General features: G+C 43.1%; 1 protein-coding gene across 5 annotated transcripts in view; it reads right to left on the reverse strand.

The window, feature by feature from the left end:
• ANK3 (ankyrin 3) overlaps positions 1-19,204 on the reverse strand; it is a 350,441-nt gene that overhangs the window by 130,377 nt on the left and 200,860 nt on the right. For 4 of the 5 annotated variants that reach the window (XM_075934865.1, XM_014573510.3, XM_014573508.3 and 1 more), the window contains 5 exons: positions 15,173-15,271; positions 14,970-15,068; positions 14,066-14,161; positions 4,552-4,624; positions 4,280-4,342 (listed from right to left, as the gene is read on the reverse strand). In XM_075934865.1, the coding sequence (XP_075790980.1) occupies positions 4,280-4,342; positions 4,552-4,624; positions 14,066-14,161; positions 14,970-15,068; positions 15,173-15,271 (430 nt within the window). The remainder of the gene's footprint in view (positions 1-4,279; positions 4,343-4,551; positions 4,625-14,065; positions 14,162-14,969; positions 15,069-15,172; positions 15,272-19,204) is intronic. The other variant, XM_014573512.3, reaches the window with a different exon arrangement.

Raw genomic sequence — 19,204 nt, forward strand, 5'->3', positions numbered from 1 at the left:
AACAGACACTACTTCAAAAAAGCACAATCTCTCCTAGATTGTTTTGTGCATGTACCCTGTGCATAAGGATGGCAAGCAATGCTCCCTACCAGAATGACAGTTTCACTTCACAAACCAGTACTCAGGAAACATGGGGACAAGCCCTTACCTTCTGCTTGTGCTTTTCACAATGATGTTATTTCTGAATGCAAAGTATTACTCTTAGCTACGTCTATACTGCGGGTTTTTTGCAGAAGAGGAAATGCGAATGGAGTTCTTATTTGCATATCTTCTTCTGATCCTTTTTGCAGAAGAGGTTTGTGTGATGAAAAGCCCTGTGTAGAGGGGGCCATTTGTCGGAAAAAACCCTTTTGCGCAAGAGCCCTTATTCCTCAAAAAATGACATTTACAGGCTCTTGCACAAAGGGATTTTTTCCAACAAATAGCCCTGTCTACACAGGGCTTTTTATCACACACACACAAAAATCTCAAAGATATGCAAATGAGATTGTGAGATATGCAAATGAGCACTTCATTTGCATGTCCTCTTCCACAAAAAACCTGCAGTGGAGATGTAGCCTCAGATGCTTATCAGATGCTAAGATTAACCTTTGGCAAACTACAACAAGAAAAGGTGGACTGATTACTGAACAAACAAGAATGACATTACATGGTCATTCCAAAGAATCTAACATGTTTTCATTTATTTCCGTGGGGCACTCAGGTATAATGTATGAAATAAAACTCAGACAACCTTGATGTGTTGAATAAAACCAGGCTGAAGTGCTGACACTAACCCCTTCTGGCTAAGATGACAAAAATACTGTGTTTAAAAGGAATATTAATGCAGAAAAAGACTGAGGATAAAATACATTTTTATACGAAGTTATACAAGGGGAAGTAACACTAAGGGTATCTCTACACTTGCAGCCTAATTCGAACTAGGGCTGCAATTGTAGGCATTCGGAATTGCAAATCAAGCCCAGGATTTAAATAGCCCGCGCTTGATTTGCATCTTCCCAGCTGGGCACCATTTTTGAAATTTACAAGCCCGAAGTAACTGCCCATGTCTCCATGCGGCAGTGAAACGGGCATTCAAAATAAAGCCCTAGTTCGAACTACCTGTTAAACCTCATTGCAGGAGGAATAACAGATAGTTCGAACTAGGGCTTTATTTCGAACGCCCATTTCACTGCCGCGTGTAGACATGGGCAGTTACTTAGGGCTTGTAAATTTCAAAAAATGGTGCCCGGCTGGGAAGATGCAAATCAAGCGTGGGATATTTAGATCCCGAGCTTGATTTGCAATTCTGAATGCCTACATTTGCAGCCCTAGTTCGAATTAGGCTGCAAGTGTAGTCATACCCTAAGAGATAAAGTATCTAGTGGAAAATAGTCTGAAGACTGAATACTTCTGTGTTGTTACAACTTCATCTCTTCTTTCCTACTACACTGCAGATGGAAACTATAGTTTAAGAAGGAAGAAAATGACATCTGTATTATCTTTGGATAAACCCAAGGTCAAAAAATTATTTAAAGGTCATTGATAGTCTAGATAGTAGCTAGTTCCCCACCCTCATCAAACTCAGGCCAGCTCCATAAGAAAAAGGACAGGTTTGCACTGGTTTGTCAATTATTCTTACTTCCATGCAAAGACCAGGCTTCACACATGTATGAATAATAATATCAACCTGCTGATAATTTACCCAGCTGTACATAGCTCACGGAGCTAGACAGATTCCTTCCGTTCAGAATGTTAAAAAACAGAGGGTCAGCAATATACTCTGATGACCTAGAAAAGTGTCCATCTTGCTGACCTATCTGGCATCCAAGCACATCAAGATAGGAATATTTACCATGTAGATTAGATCAGTTCATCAGGAATTAAATTATTGTTTAAATTGAAAAAAAATTGCTCACCTACACAAGTCCAAACAGAAAACGAAACTCCAAGGCCAGGTCAAACCTACACCTGCAAGGTTAGCTTATAGTGCACAACTCCAGCTATGTAAATAACATAGCTGGATTTGACATAGCTTAAGCGGAGCATGGTGCTGTCTCCTCAGCTCCCATTGACTTCCCTTACTAATCGCGAATCAAGGAGTACCGGTGTTGACAGGGGTGTCCTCAGCATTCAATTAAGCACGTTATTAGACCTTCTAAGCCAAATTCCAGAAGATCCTTTTCCAGCACGGTAAGTATAGACGTGGCCTAAGGATCAACATAAAGCAAGAGCTTCCTGCATGTACTGATACTGTATACAGCATACCCTTCACTTGTTCTCTCCCTGCTGCAGCTTTAGCATACCATCCCTTGCATCAACTTTCCTTGCCTGCTGCCAGTTAGTCTTGATATTACAAAAAGAGCTTCTTAGGTTAATTATAATTATGCTAATTGCTGTCATTGACAGTAAGGCTTCTAGTTTCTTCCACAAGGTTAACCCTTGTACATTTTATGCAGGATGCATTCAATCTGTTAGTTGTGGCTAACAGACAGGCATTACCTAGAGCCCTCAGACAGACGATAGGCTGTCCTTCAACTTAAGTGACTACATGGAAATTAGGGATGTTAAAATTAATCAACCGATCAACTATTCAATTAGTGGATAAAGGCGCGTTCACTTTGAAATGTAGCAAGAGCCCTCCCAGCTGTTGCTACATTTCAAAAGTGTAAGTGCTGCGCTGTGTTCCGTCTTTGAAATGTACAAGAACCCCAGAAGGGGCTCTTGTGAATTTCAAGATTGAAACCCCACATGGAGGTTGGGGCTAGTAGGGGACTCTTGTACATTTCAAAGGTGGAATACTGCTGCTGTGCCCCTGCGCCCTCCCACAGAGATGGGGAAACTGGCTTTTAAGCCGGCTCCCCCCAGAACCTCTACCACTTCCCCCCCTTGCTGCCTCATTCTGATAGAAGCAGCAAGGGGGAGGGGGAAGCAACTAGTGTGTTGACTATCTGATAAGCCTTTGCTTATCGGATAGTTGACTAGTCGCTTATATCTCTAATGGGAATTTGAGTCAAGCCCACCCGTAACCTCTACCAGCTGCAGGATCCTACTCTAGGTCTCCAAGCAACTTCATGGAGCTTGAAATGCAAGCCTACATATGGAGGTGTCAGAAACCCTTCACAAAAACAGCATCCAGAGAAAAATCTAGCTCTTGAGGGAGAATGGGGTTGGGACCTCAGAGAAGGGGCAGGATGGAGCCTCAGAAGATGGGCAGGGCAGAGGTGGGGGAAGGGTGTTTGGTTTTGTGATAGTAGAAAGCTGGCAATGCTACTTGCTGTAGTCTTATCAAAATGCAGTTATCTTTTCAGTACATTATCTTATTCAGTGCAAATGTAATTTGACTTAGGTGACACAAGCAGATTTACCCTGCATAATTCAGGAATTCCATCAAGTGTATTTTGTTTCTTCATCCCTATAAACTCTTATCATTCAATCTATTTTAACAAAAAGACTATAGTCAATTTGATTTTAACCACACATTAACATTTTCTTCTAGCTTTCAAACATTAAGCATTGATTTAGCTGTGCCAAAACAGAGTTATACTCCAAATTTCTCTTTTTTATCTCTTTTCTGTAAAGCTTATTGAGATGCAATTCTGTTCCAGGTTCATCCTATTTTTCTGGCTCATCTTGGTTCAGTCTCTTTCAACAATTGCTCGGTTATGTTTAATTTGAGGACTGTATATGCTTTTATCGTTCTGTCTCTTTTCTTTTGGTTTTATGAGACGCAATCTCATTCCATGCACATTCTGTTTTCCTGGCACAACCGAACCCTTATCTTGCTGTAAGATACAATAGGAGAAAGCTGTACAGCGAATTTGTTGGTCATAGCTCTTACAGTTTAAGTGGCATTCTTAATCAAACAGACAAATGCTCTAAAATATATAGTAGATTACACTATATGATAATTGGATTTTTTTAACTTTCATCTTTTCAGCAGTTATCTCTTATTGTCAGCTGTTTTTACCCAAGAATTTGTATATTTATCTCTTTGGCAAATTTTTAATTTTTAAAATAACATTAAAACAACTATCTATTTATGAAGCAGCAGCAGAAAGAATATCCCAGGAAATTAGTGGCAATTTGATTTTAAAATAGCAAGGAAAAAGATCTGTGCAAAATTAGTGTGTTAGCAATAACCCGAACAATTTTCATAAGTACTTTGGTCTAATGTATTGGTTGTTCCTAGTAGGCTAATAAGAAAAATTAGTGGGAAAAATCACTATTTCTAAAGTTAGAACATAAAATGAAAATGCTGAAGTTAAACAGCACCACAATACAAAAAATGCACAAATACCTTCTTCAACATCTGACATATATTCACCATCACTGAGAATTTCAGGGGTGTAGGCTTTACGAACTGCATGATTTAAGTAAACAATATAAGTAAATAAAATGTATAACACTGACATGTCAACAAAAAAATGTAATGTCATAACCCTTTCTTTTTTTCCCCCAACAATGATTATCCAATGGCTGCAGGGGAGGGAAAATCTTAACAAACAATCTATGATATAGCAAGTAGAATTTTAAATGTAAATAAGTAAATAAAACTTATTTTTTGCATACCTTCATCATCGGACATGTCAAGAACTTCATTCATAGTTTCTGGTACATTCAATTTGTGTTTTTCTGTGACAGTCTATTAAACATAATAAGATCATTTCAGAGTCCAGGCATTTTCATTATAAAAACATCAATTTATTGTTATAAGTTCAAATGTGTTATAGGCCACATTTATGACCTGAAATTAGCAGAATAAGCCTTTTATTTTTGGCACTTTTGACATGTAGCTGCATAGAATTATGAAATACAGTACATTAAAATAATAAAAACTACCCAATATTATAGGAATGTATGTAACTATATCCAACTCATTTTTTGAGCATAGGATCTTTCGAAAAAGGTTTTTTTTTTAAAGTACCCCATCTAGATGGCAGTTTTAATTTTGAAAAGCCCTTTTTCAAAAGAACGTGCGACCACCATTATGCAAATGAAGCGCAGGAAATTCAATTCCTGGCTTCATTTGCAATTTTTTATCTGTCTGATTTACATTCCTCTTTTGAAACAGGGGTGTAGTTTAGATATACCCGTATTCTACCTTTGGTATTTCCCAGTCATAAGCCACAAACTTAACACAAATCTAACAAGTTTAATAAATTATTAACAAAAGTTTAGCGGGAGAAAAGATTCTGGTTGTGGCACTTGATCCAAACTTTTAAGCTTATCATTCTCTCCAGGCCCACTAACTGCAGTTTCAGGCCCTCAAGTCAATGGGGCTCCTAGAAAGGATGGGCACAGCATCCATTACAGTTGGGCCCAGGAGATACTTCTCTTTTTCCTAGTCTCCTACTGTCTGTGTTTCTGTGGGTCATTTTCCCTAATACACATCTAATCCCAACTTTCAGCTCTTCCCCCTGGGTATCCATCCAGCTGCTTTTCCACTCACTTGGGTCAGGTGCAAGCTCCAGAGCTGCTTCAGAATTTGTTTCTCAGACACCATCAAGTCCCTTCCTCATTATATCCCCTCACCTATCAGCCTCTGAGAGGATGGGGCAGAATAAATGGCAGGTTTTTTTAACAGTGCTACTGCATGAACTGTGTCTGGAACTTGCAGGCAGCCGAGTAATACCTAAAGAATTCTCCCCTTCCCTCCCCAGGCCAGGAGCAACCCACTGCCCTAATAACCAACCGAGGTCTCCTTTTTGTTAAAGGCATTTCCAAGCAACTGGTCAAAACACTAGGAATGTATAGGAAGGCTGCAAATGCCATAGCTCAGGAACTAGTAGGGAACCAGTTACATTACAGTAGTAACACACCCCTGGAGACAATTCCCTATGCTACAGAGACTCATAGACGTGCGCAGCACATTTCATTAGGGTGTGCACCCAAAGAATTTTTTTAAAATGTACTTTGACCCCCCCATTAGCCACACCCCTGACCCCTGTTAACCACACCCTGGCCCCCATTAGCCACACCCCTGGAGGTAACTCTCTCTGGGCAAGAAGGGCACATGACCAAAAGTAAAAAGTGTTATGTGACCCCCGCCCCCCCGCCCCAAGGTCTTTTCCCACCATCCTCCTACCAACAGGGATTAGTTTGGCCCCCACCAACCCGCCATGCAACTATCCTGCAATTGCATTAATCCAATGTGTGTGACATTAATGCGGGGGTGAAGAGGGAGGAAGGGGAAGTGTTCCCTCTAAGAGTTTCCTCCCATGAGCAGAATGAATTTTGTGTTGTGCACCAGTACTGAATTCATGTGGCTTGTTTGGATGTGCCATTGTGGCACCCAAGTTATTAATAAATATCTACCTTTCCCCTCTTCTGCCATGTCTCCTCCCCTTGCTCCATCAACTCCCCTGGTGTCTGCTGCCCCCCAAACCCTCACCCTCCTCTGCTGTCCTGACTCCTGCCCTTCTCACTGCCCTCAGCCTTCCTGAGACCTGCCCCCCTCCACCAGCCCTTCTCTTCCCCCTGTGCCCACTCCTTCAGTAGCCCCACTCTGATCATGTGACCTACCCCTCCTCATCCCTTCATCTAACACCTCCCTCGCCTCTCTCCTCTGGTGCTGGTTCCTCCCCTGCAGGTGTCTGCCCTTCTGCTTCACCCCAGAATCCCCTGGCACCTGCACCTTCCCTTAGCCCTGCATCCTCCAGGTGCCTCCCCCTTCCCTTACTGCCCCTGCCCCCTTTGCCCTTTTTTCCCTGATGACCATCCCCTCACCACTCTCTGCCCCATTCCCCTCATGCCCCTGTGCCCTCACACATGACTTGCTCCAACCCCACCTTCCTCATGCCCACCCCTTCTGTCAAGCCTTCTCCCAGCACCTCCCCCTCCAATCCCCAATGCCCTTACCCTCTCTTCTTCCAGTATCACCCTGTCCCCGCTCCCACTGACACCTCTCCTTTTCCTCATTGTCTCCACTTCGCCCCCTAGCATTTGTGTCTCCTCTACCCTGTCCCTTTGGTGCCTTCCCCTTTCTTCCCCCTCTCCCCTCGCCCTCCATACAAGCCCCTTCCACCCCTTCGCCTTTCTTCCTCCTCCACCCTCCCCCACCACAAAAGCCCCTTCCTCTCCCATCCCTTCCTCTTATTTCCCCCCCATTCATTACCTTCAGCTTCTGCCTTACAGCTTGCAGGGCTAGAGTCAGAGCCAGCCCAAGCTGCAGGGCCGGGGAGGGGCACCCCTGGGGCACCACATGGTGCTGCTGGGCCGGGTGGGGGCGCCCCTGAGGCACCGTGCGGTGCTTCAGGGCCAGGCGTTGCGCGGTGCTGCTGGGACAGGTGGGGGTGCCCCTGGGGTGCCACGCAGTGCTGTAGGGCGGGGCCCAGGCCACCACAATGGCTTGGGCCACCGTCTGTAGTCAGGACCCATCTGCTTTTGGAGCTGGGCCACTGCGTTTTAAAGTTCCCGGCATTTCCCCTCTCACCTGTTGCGCGGCGTTTGAGGACGCCACGCATGCGCTCTCTTTGCCCCACAGTTCCCAGTAGATGGCTGCGGGGAATTTAAAGTGAGGGGCTGTGGCGCTCCATCACAAATGCTCCCTTCCTCCAGCAACTGCTGGCTGGCCCCAGTGTGGCGGGTTTTAAGGGTGCGAGCTCCACACCCTGCTGCTCCCGCCCGCGCCCCGGGACGGGGCCGGCGGAGTGGGGTGGGGCTCCGCGAACCCACCGCCTTTGAGAGCTTAGTTGTCCCGATATCCGGGGTCCATAAGTGAGCCCGGGACCGGGTGCGATCACCCCTCGCTCTGTATGGGGTCATTGGGGCTCGGCGGACCCAGTCCGGTACCTTCCCTGGCGGCCCCCGGCCGGGGTCTGGCCGGGGCTCTTGAGTCGTCCCTCTCGTCTCGATCCCTTCCTCTCGCACCCTCTCGGCGGGGGGGGAGGTTGGGTAGTGTGTCCAGATATTACAGCCTTGAAGACCTGTGCTGAGGTCGGGGTGTGGGGAGTGGGGGACCCGGGCCCACCCTCGCCACCGGGTCCCAGCCCGAGGCCCTAAATGGGGTGGGTGCTTTAAAGCGATCCCCCCACGGCAGGCGGGGCAGCCGCCCGAAACTCGCCTGCCCACGGGCGCCAAAACGGTCCCGCCTTGGACTCCTTCCATTCCCGTGCCGGAGCGCAAACCGTGGCACCCTAACCAGGCGTTTCTTGGCTGCCCAGGGCTTCCCCCGGCGCACGCCCGCCCCCGCTTTCTGCCGCGGCAGGGCCGGTGGCGCAGCGCCGAGCAGCTTTTGGCCGCCTACGGCCGCCGCTTTCCGCTCGGGAGGAGGGGCCTCCCCCACTCCCAGTGCAGACCCCGCTGGGTCCATCACACCCAGACATTAGGGTGTGCCTGGGCACACCCAGCACACCCCGTGCACACGCCTATGCAGAGACTACAGTCTAAAGAGACAAGACAAAGGAAGGATTGCTATCTGATTTTACAGGTAGGAATTTGAGGCCCAGAGAGATTAAATGATTTACCCAAGGTTGAATTCTGTTCCCCCAACCCCAAGTCAGAACCAGCCCACAGGCAACCAGAGAATCCCCATCATGAGCACTAACCTGAGCCATCACAGGCAGCCCTACACCACCCTCACTGCTCATTCCAGCTGAGGAGGCAGGAAATCTGGGGCAGGAAATTGAACAGAGAGCTCCTACTGCAGTACCTCCAGGACCATCGTAAAACCTTTTCCCGGAAAGAAGTAGGAACTTCCAAGACATGTGATTAAATACACTGAAAGGTAGTCAAGCAGCTCGACTCATTCCTTGGGCATACAGCCGAATGAATCCCAGCACTCCACATTTGTGACACACAGTTATGCACATATACTCATTTGCATATGCAACAATCTGAAAAGGAGGCCAACCTGAGGTTCCTTTAACAATATGGCCCTTTATGCCTAAATTCAGGGAACACCTAATGTAAGGTTGACTGAAGAAGTGGGTTGTGCCCACCAAAGCTCATGATACCATCTACATTTTTGGTAAGTCTCACAGGGTATGTCTACACTACCCTCCTAGTTCCGCACACCCTCCTAGTGGCTACACGGGGCTCGAACTAGGTAGTTCGGACTAGGCTTCCTATTCCGAACTACCGGTACACTGCACGGGGTTCGAACCAGCGCGGTTTTAAAAATGGCGGCTCCCCGCTTATGCAAATGAAGCCCGGGAAATTCAAATCCCGGGAAATTCAAATTCATTTGCAAGTGCGGTATGCCTACATTACCCCACTAGTTCGAACTAGCGGGGTAGTGTAGACATACCCTAAGGTACTGAAAGACTATTTGTTGTTTTTTAAGTTTATTCAGTTAGGGCACATCTACACAGCAGGGTAGAGCTGAAATAAGCTACACAACTTCAGCTACATCAATTGCGTAGCTTACACCAAAATAGCTTATTTCAGCTTCTAGTGCTGTCTACACAGCAGGAAGTCTGAGTCAGAGCACTCTTGCTCCGACTTCCCTTATTCTTTGTACAATGAGGGTTACAGGAGTCCCCCAGCTCGACATTATTTAAACATTATGTTGAAATAACTGCTTGTAGTGTAGACGTGGACTATGTTATTTTGGAATTACGTCAGAAATTCCAAAATAACGCTGCTGTATAGACATAGCTTTACAGACTAATGCGACTACCCCTCTGAAACTGTTGCCTAAAGGTTAGAGCAGCACACTGGGTTCTATCACTTCCCTAGACCTGCTGGCAGTGTTCCTAATGCAACCTAATATGCCATTGGTCTTCTTGGCTACAAGGGCACACTGTCGGCTCATATCCAGGTTCTCACCCACTGTGATCCCCAGGTCCTTAGCCCGTCAGTGCCCCCTCTGTAGCAGTGCTTGGGATTTTTCTGTCCCAAGTGCAGGACTCTGCACTTGTCCTTGTTATTGAACCTCATTTGTCTACTTATAACACATATTCAATAATATATTTTTCTACCCATGTGACATGAACCCAACTACTTTATCAGTTGTACAAGCCAAGAATGAGCCTCCCATTTTGGGAGTTCTGAGTGTGGAGCAGTTAATATGCTTGCCCTGCAACTGCCTAGATTTCTATAAACCAGAGCTTGGGGTAACAAGTTCTTGTTTATTCTGCTCTCCAACAACTCTTTTTTCTTATGTCAGCTGCTCAATAAGTCGTGTCCCTGTTGTAGAAAAATATTTTGGGATCTCTCCAGACAGAAGTGACTTTTGAAAAAGGTGTGAAGAGAGGTGCCAAAAAGATCTAAAAGCAGTGGAAATCAGTGCTTATTATCCAGCACATCTAACTGTATTTCTTTGTTTTGAAATGTTTCTTGTTAGCACATTTAAGAGCAATACAGGTTTAAGATAAGCTACTGAATTATAGAATATAGCTATGGAAGTGACAGGATGGAATGCTCACATGAAGTAAAGATAAAAGCCAGCTTTTTGATCCTGAATGTCTTCTGTACTGCAACTAACTGCCTTGCTAACAGGCCACTCACAAGCAAGCTGATAATGTAAGAGATGAATATTAACAGGTTTCTTCCTGCAGTGTGTTAAAAAGGAGGAGGATGTTTTTTGTTGTTGTTGTTTTGCTTTAAACAGTAGCTTTAGAAAAAAATAAAGAAATTAACCGGAGTTTTGGAACCATTATTCCCTTGCTTTAAATGTTTTTACAGTACTTTGGTGCAGATTGTGGCTCAGCTAACATGGTGGATTACTGGCTCCTCAAATCATGAACAGCAGCATGAGCCCAATCTACACATTCGCATTCCTTTGGGAGAGATAGGTGAGGACAGGCGGAACAGAGTGGGAAATGGGCAAAGTTTTGGCTCCATCCACTGGCATACTAGATGGCACAGCAGTGTCAGATAAGTTCACAGAGCAGTTTACTCAATCTCCAGATGAGCAGAGTTACAATTTCCCTTCTGGGCTCTAAGGACAGTGTAACTACACACTCCCTTACTCAGAGCAGATTGCTACCTCATGATCTGATCCTTTGTAGTTACAAAGTGGATTTGATTTATGCGATAATTCAAAAAATCCAGTGCTGCTTGTGTTTCAACAAATATCTGCACAAGATGCCTCAGGACCACTTCCTTTGATAACTTTGTTTAGCAGCCATCAATTGGAAAAGAAAAAAAAATGCGAAAGTATCCACTTCCTTTACTGGGACAAAAATAGAAGGAGCAAATGAATGTTTGTATTTATCATTCTAACAATATCCATTTATGGGTATGGATCCATAGCTCACATGAACTAACAAAGACAAAAGCCAGCTTTTGATGCAGAAAGTCATGCTAATGACGATAAGACAATTACTCCCACTAATGACAATAAGAGAAGATTAGTTAACAGATGTCAATGAAATCACACCATTAAGCAGGGAGCTATACCGGAAGTACATGCTTGTGACCCTGCAATCACATAGCGCCAACTAGCCAGGAGCACAGAGAGGGTGCATTCCATAGACGGTACAGAATTGCCCAAGTATGGTATGTGCATTCAGGTTCCCCAAAGAATGTCAGGTGAACTCTCAAACAATAGCTGGTGTCACAGTGGTCAGCCCTATTATTGCAAACCTATATGAATGAGTTTTGGAAGTGGTCCAATCCATCCAGTTTGCCAGTGGCAGATAACAATTTGCCTACTTTATATAGTTCCTATGATTTGAGGCATCAGAGTTATTTCTACTGGGTTCACCTTACTTAAACCACCAAATTGAGGTATCTCCTTCTTTTGAGGTTGAGGTGTGTATGCATTTTTAAAATGTTCATTCAATATCAGTAAATTCCAGCTTCCTTTAATTTACAACATGAATTTAACAACAATTTGTAGCCAGTGCTAACTTTGGAAAGTTGTAAATTAAACTGGATTAATGTTCTCAAACAAGTGATCACCAGTTGCTGAGTCACATGTGTTTCCAAATTGAAAGGCATTAATCTGAAATGGTTTGCTTGGGAGACAATGTAAGATGAGATAAATCAAATAATAGCAACAGTGGGCCTGTTTATAAAATGAGCCTTAAGTACATTTGTTGTTTATTACAAAATTAATAAGGCGCACTTGTGTATGTGAGTAACTTCGCTCATGTGACTGTACCCATTTAATTCAGTGGGAATACTGATGTGAATACAGTTATGCAGATGCATGTTTGGCAGGCCAGGGCCTACATATCCTCTTTTTAAAGGGACACCATCAACCTGCAGAGCAGTCCGAAGAGGTGAAAGTAAGGTGGTGTGCCCCAGTGCGCTGCTCCGGCAAGGAGGAGCCGGCAGGTTGGGGAGCTTAGCTGCAAGAAGAGGTGCAGCTTCTCCCCATTGGGCTCCTCGGGCTCTCCTCAGAGTGCCATGATAAGCAGCAGGCAGCGAGGCAGGTGAAAGGGGCTGACTGCCCCACATGGATCAGGGACTGCCCCAGCCCTGAGCCCCTCTGGCACCATTTCAGGAGGGCGGGGGGGAGCTGCAGCCATGTGTACCAGGACTCTGCTACTCTTCTTCCTCTTTCTCTGACAGCTTGTGTGCATTCTGTTCCCTCCTGGCTGCAAGGGGAAGGGAGGACTCTTCACGCAAGCCATGCACTTTCCCCTCGCTCCCTAACCACCAGGGGAAAGGCAAGAAGAGAAGCAGTGTCCTGGTTTGTGCAGCTGCATCCCCCTCCCCTGTCCTCCTGAAATGGCTCCCTTGCTCCCCATCCCTACATACACCTCAGCCCTCTGCTCAAAGACCCCCTCACACCTCCAGTCCCCTGCCCTGACACCTGAACCCCACATCCCCACTGCTCTGAGGTCCTCACACTCCCAGCTCTCTGCCCTCACTTCTGAACCCCTCCACCCCAACCCTGACTGTATCTCCATACACTCTAACTCTCTGCCCCGACTCCTGAACCCCCCACCTGCTAATCCCGATTCCTGCACCCCCCACTCCAATCCTCTGCACTGAGCCCTTCCTCATGCCCCCAACTCTGATTCCTACACCCCCACATAGCCCCTGCCCTGAGCCTCCAACTCCTAAGCTCCTGCTCTGATTCCTGTATCCTGCACACTCTCACACCCTGTCCATAGCCCACCCACTCAATACTTCCCAATTTCCTACAGGTGCTGTTGTATCACACTTCCCACCCCCTGCACTGGGCATCCCCACACTTGGAGGTGTGTGATACGACAGTACCTGTAAATTACCCCTGGTTGTCAGTTTTCGAAAATGAGCTGAATGTCATTGTAAACAGTATGTCAGCCTCTCCCTTGCCCATTTTTTGCTTTTACAATCAAACTTTCCTCTTATTCAAAATTTTTGTCTTTCTCTTTTATTGCTGTATAAAAGACCCACGCAATTTACAGGAGAAACTAATTGTCTATAAGGAGAAACAGAGAATCTTAGTAAAATGTACAAAGTAACTGAACCAAGAACAACCGAGCATTAGGTTTCACCTAATCTCTTTCAGTTATGGTCACCGGCACTGTTACAATAAAATGCTTTGCAACAGAAATAAGATATTTAAGATGAAGATCAAGCAAATAACACTGGGACTTAATATTTTAATTGCCTTCAAAAAGCAGCCCATAATGAAAGTGCCAACACTTCTAGTCATGTCCAGTCCAATTTTGTCTGTTTGTAAGAACTGCTTTTTAAACTAAATGCTATAAAGTTATTTCCAAAAAGCTTTTATGTACTACTACTTGAAGGCACTGGTGGGCGATGGAGAACTGAGTGAATCACTGCAGACATGAAGAACTGGGCCTCTTTCAAAGAGAGAGGATCTGTGTTGGTTTCTGTTTGTTTACAAAGCCATCTGAGGAAAGTTACCTCCTCCCAAGTCCCAATCTTGCCATTAGATAACCACAGATAGAGCACTGGACCCAGGCAGATCTAGTGAAGATTTGGGACCCTGGTTATTTACACTATGTAATTTCAATTTAGTTTGTGCTGTCACTCAATATATTTTGTTGGTTGATATTAGCTGAATTTTAGCAATTTTTCATAAATTTGTTCTAAACGACACTGCAGGCAGATGTTATATTACTATATGATACATGTCTGATCACTTTTAGCAATAATTTTGAAATCTATACAATTATCAGAGAACTTTGTAGATTAAGAAAGTCTGACACTCATTATTGAGATATACTGTACTTACAATTGTAGTCATCGTCTCTTCTGTCACTATCTTCAATGTGTCCACAACGGAAATGTAGCCAAGTCTTTTAGCAATGGCAAGGGCAGTGTTTCCATTCTAAAAATTGAAATATGTAAAAAATGGATAAGCATTAATTACAAGGACAAGAAATAAATTCAATAAAATTTATGTCACAATTTAAAAAAAATTAAAATCAACACAATAAAAAGTCCAGGCAGTAGGATATATAATATTAGACATTTAACTGTTCACATAAATGGCAAGGAGAGGGCTAACTACTAACCATGTTTGGAAAGATTAGATTTTTATCTGTAAATATCAGAAAAGGTTGATTTCACCACACAGACACAAACTGATGAAAAAAAAGTTTCATCAGTAATAATAAAATTTTAAAAAGGTAAAGTAAGAAAATCTCTGCCTGAGAACATCTTAGAGTTCAATTTAAGGATATTTATTTTGTATATTTTAATATATGAGGCTGATCATTTGTGCTTTAATGGTTATAAAGTTTTACTGTCAGTAAATAATGTTCCTGGCCACCACCCCTATAATTTCTTGTAAAGGTGAAAGTTTATATTGATTAACATAGGAAAATAATGCTCACAAAAACAATTTGAAAATATCTGTCATAATTTTAAAAATATGAATTCCCCCATATGTCACTGTATTTTCTTAGGAATGCATTTTCAAGTATCTGTTCTTTCGGGAAAACTAGAGTACCAAGGTGGCTATGTATCATAGCTAAGACAACAGGCTGGCTGATCTGTTTTACTCCTTACCCCTCCACCCATTCTTCTACATTTCCATTGTTGTGATGTAGTGGCACAGAACTTTTTACTGTAGGGAAAGCATTAACATGCTAGAAAAGAAACCACCCACAACATGTTTTTCTCTTGTCCCTTACCACAGTGAGTTCATTTGGTGATGCACCATTCTGGAGCAAGACGTTAATGATATGTGTGTGTCCCTGCTGAGCTGCCTGGTGTAGAGGGGTGTATCCATTCTGCCAAGGATGGAAAAACAGAAGCATTTGAAGGGTTCAGGAGAGGTTTGGATTTTTTATTTTTTTTAACAAAATAAACCAAGTGAAGGAAAAGAAAACCTCACCTTTGTTTTGGCATTAACTTTAGCAAACTGCTGCAGAAGGAAATTAACAATCTTTATATTTCCGTAGTGGCAGCCAACATGCAATGGAGTGTATCCCATCTGGAATATTTTTAAAAAGAAGAAATATATTAACATAACCAACTACCTTATGTGAATAACTCTACACATTTACTGACAAACTAAATATAAAACAGGAAAGCTGAGGTAGGTTTTCTTTGTTTTGTTTTTCAAGATGTAGAAAAAATCCTGACTAACATTTCTGACAGGTTTGTGCTCAGTCCTCTTATTCTTATCCCTGCCTCCCTGCAGAACATACCTTTTCCCTTCCCTATCCAAAATGAACCTATAAAAGGAAGCTGGAAGCAGCCTTGTATTTCTTGTATTTATTGCTGACTTCATAGACTTTTCTCATATGTTTAGTCTGCAACCTTGGTGGAGTAGGGATTCTCTTAGTCTTTTTATTGTGTGGGTGTATGGTGGCTAGCACAGTGGGGTCTTGATTCCTGACCCAGTTCTCTAGGTACTACTGCACATTAAACAACAATAAAATTGGATGGAATATACAGTCAACTCCATCCTAACCAGAAGAGCCAAAGTGCGTCCTAGGAGGCAGAATGCCTGATGGTGAATTTGAAGTTCTCAGGCATGGAGACTATTTTTAAGTATGTGTCTGCACTGCAATAAAACACCCATGGCTGGCTCATGTCAACTGACTTGGGCTTGCTGAGCTTGATCTGTGGGGCATGCGGGAGGAGATGGAAGAGCCCCAGAGCTCAAGTTCTAGCCCAAGCCTAAATGACTAAATTACAATTTTATAACCCTTGCAGCTAGAGCCTGAGTCAGCTGACATAGGCCAGTGTGTTGTTGCAATGTAGAATTACCCAATGTGTTCTCGGCCTTACGTTTCAGGGAGTAGCGGAAGCTGGGGTTTTGTTAGTGGAACACCATGGCAAACATCTGCAGTGACGGATACATGGATTTTTCTCCTTTTTGTTTTCCTACCTGACTTTCATTATTGTTGTACAGTTCAGAAATGCCCACCAGAACGGCATCAAAACTGAAGAGTTGTCAGAATGTGAGATGCTTAAATGAATAAGGGAAATTAGACTCATGACCACATCACTTATAAAATTGAATCTAGCTATCCATGTATATTTTTGGCATGAGTTCTAGTTGAGAACTAAAATATAAGCCTGCCTCTATAACTACAAATGTATTAACAAGAAATCATACTGTTCAATCTATTAGCTGTTCACCTCACATTTTAAATAATTCAAATTATGTATTGAAACATGTAAAGAATAGTAACAAATACCTTCATAAATAGTGAAAATGTTAGATAATAAAAGTTATCCTATAAAATGCAACAGATCAGAGACAACCAAAGCTGTTCCCCCCGACTCTTTTTTTTTGTCTTTTACTATAATGGGAACATAGTTAGTTGATCAGAAAAAGCTTGAGGTTCTTACAAAGTGATGGAAATGATCAGATTATCCCTTCCAATGCAATTATCTCCTCCCATTTTATCTGCCTATATACAGACATTATCTCTTTTTCCTTAATAAATAAGCCTACTTAATTATAGTCAGACTGGGGCTGCAATGACAGACAGTTCAGAAGAGAGGCAACTAAAAAAGAACACTTTTTCCATCTACCTTACAAAGACTAACCCAGTAGGTTGTTGGATAGGGGAGGATTATCCTATTATACTAAGTAGGAAACTCAGGCAGAGGTTCAGAAACTTGCCCATATGCATTGGGAAAGGAATGCCAAAGTCAGGATTGGAATTCAGGACCTCCCACTCCCTACCTGATGTTCAGTTCATTGAGCCATGACTCTTAAGGAAAATGCAGATGTGAATGGCTCTGCATGCTTTACACTGAAAGGATGTTTCAGTGGTTGCCACATTTGGATTCAGTGCTTTCTTTATATCAATTTAAACTAGACCCCAACATGTCCATTAAAAAATGACTAATATCTCAAAACATCCTGTGGGCATGTTAGATGTGCCAATTACTATGAACTGTGGTGTATGTATGTCCATGCCTTTACTCTAGCAAATCATAAATCAGGTAACATTTAAAGAAACTACTAAGTTTAACTACTAAGTAGACTATTTTAATTAAGTACTACTTGAAATTTACTGACTGCAATTGGTAAATGTCAAGATTTTAATGGCACCACTATTGTATCTCTGTAAGCTGAAAATGGAACAATTACCTACACTACTATTTTCTCTCTGGCTCTTTCCTCACTGCTGACTAGCTAGCCATTTAAATCAGACAGCAGGTCCAGTGCTAACTCTGAAAGATTTTCTTTTTGTCCCTTTTGAAGTGTGTGGGGTAGGGAAGAGAACAGAGGGACATATCTGAACTCTGAATGACCTCCACCCATTTATTTCTTTTCTATTATTTATCCCCTGGAGACTGAAAAGCACAGCTGGCTACCTTGTGCCCCAGAAATGACAGCTGCATTCAGCTCTCATTGAAGCCATTGATGCTGCTTTTCTGCTAGGCATGCTGAAGGGTAGTAGGCTCACTGGAGAGTGACATAAGGCACTCCCATCCTTCCCCTCTGGGTTTAGCAGGCTGCTTTGGTGGCATTTTCAGCACCTGCCAGCCTGGGAGCAAACCACTGAACTCTGATCCATGTGAAGCAGCATATTGAGCCACCACTAGAGCAGTGAGCCTTCCTGGAAGGTTTTCTCTTAAATTTCCAGTACCTTGTGGTCATATCATGTCATGTCTGATCATGCTCCATGTGCTATATAATGTAGTGCCACCATCAGCAAAGATAGTATGATATGACAAGACAACATGGAACACAAACAATAGCACTGGACATTTTAAAACAAGGTTTCTTTCCATTAGCAAATAGCTTTCATTATCAATTAGGAATGTCATGGTGCAGCCATTTACATCATTAACCAATGGGTCATCGGTTGATCTTAACGATTATACGCACGCTCTCCCGCTGCCTCTGCATCAGAGACAGAATGAGGGGAGAGGGGGAATGGGAGCCAGTGCCCATGGAGAGCCTAAGATGAGTCAAAACACAAAATTAAAACTAATTACCGAGATGCCTACTTAAGTCTGAAACCCAAAGAGAATATTGTTTGTTTCCCAGCTACCAAATAGCTTTTCAGTTTGGCAGTCATCTACATCTACATTTATATTTATTTCTTGACTTCCTCATTGCACATGGATATCCTGTTAAGATTTCTGAATCATGCCAATTGGCAGATTCTGTGCTTACACAGCTCAGCAAGCGTAGAGAGCAAGAAAGCAATTCTCACTGCTACCTGGAGTCACCAATCTGGAGTCTCAGAACTTTGTAGATGGGCAAATAGGAAGCTAAACATGTTTGTTAACAACTTTTAAACTATAGAAACTTAATATGCTGATGAGTTTTGGTTTTGGGGTTAAAACAATATTTACCAGCATAGAACACAGCAGACTTACCAGTAAATAATATTTTATTATAAGAAAATCAGGATTTTTTAATGTGGCTCCTAATTTTGTCATCTCATGGTAATCAGTTGATCACATTGCTTCTAATCAGTTTAAGAATGGACAGCAACATAAGGGCTAACAGATGGGGAGAGCGCAGCAATAGTTGACAAAAATTAACCCAGAAATATTGGGCCTTTCAATTCTATATTATTGTGTTGGAAGATACAACTATCCCTTCCCCCATTTTGGGAGGAGAAAAGTATAAAAAGCTCCATGTAGTGGGTAACTTTTCAATATTCTCCATTTGTTCCAGTAATAAACATAAATCCTAACAGCTTGAATTATTGCATCTCTCTCTTCATGCTGACTCTCAGGATGCTCTGGATTTTTTTTGCTGCTGCTGTTTAACACTGAAGAGAGAGACAGAGAGAGAGCTAAAAAATGAATGCAATTGAATAGTGTTTCACTGATGTCTTTGATTAGGCTGAAAATTGCTCTAAATGAAGACACCGCAAATCCAATAAGACCTTGATTCAACAAAGCACACAAGTACATCTTTAAGATTAGGAGTATGTTTAAA

This window comes from Pelodiscus sinensis, chromosome 8 (assembly GCF_049634645.1).
Source record: "Pelodiscus sinensis isolate JC-2024 chromosome 8, ASM4963464v1, whole genome shotgun sequence".
Classification (NCBI taxonomy): Eukaryota; Metazoa; Chordata; order Testudines; family Trionychidae; genus Pelodiscus; species Pelodiscus sinensis.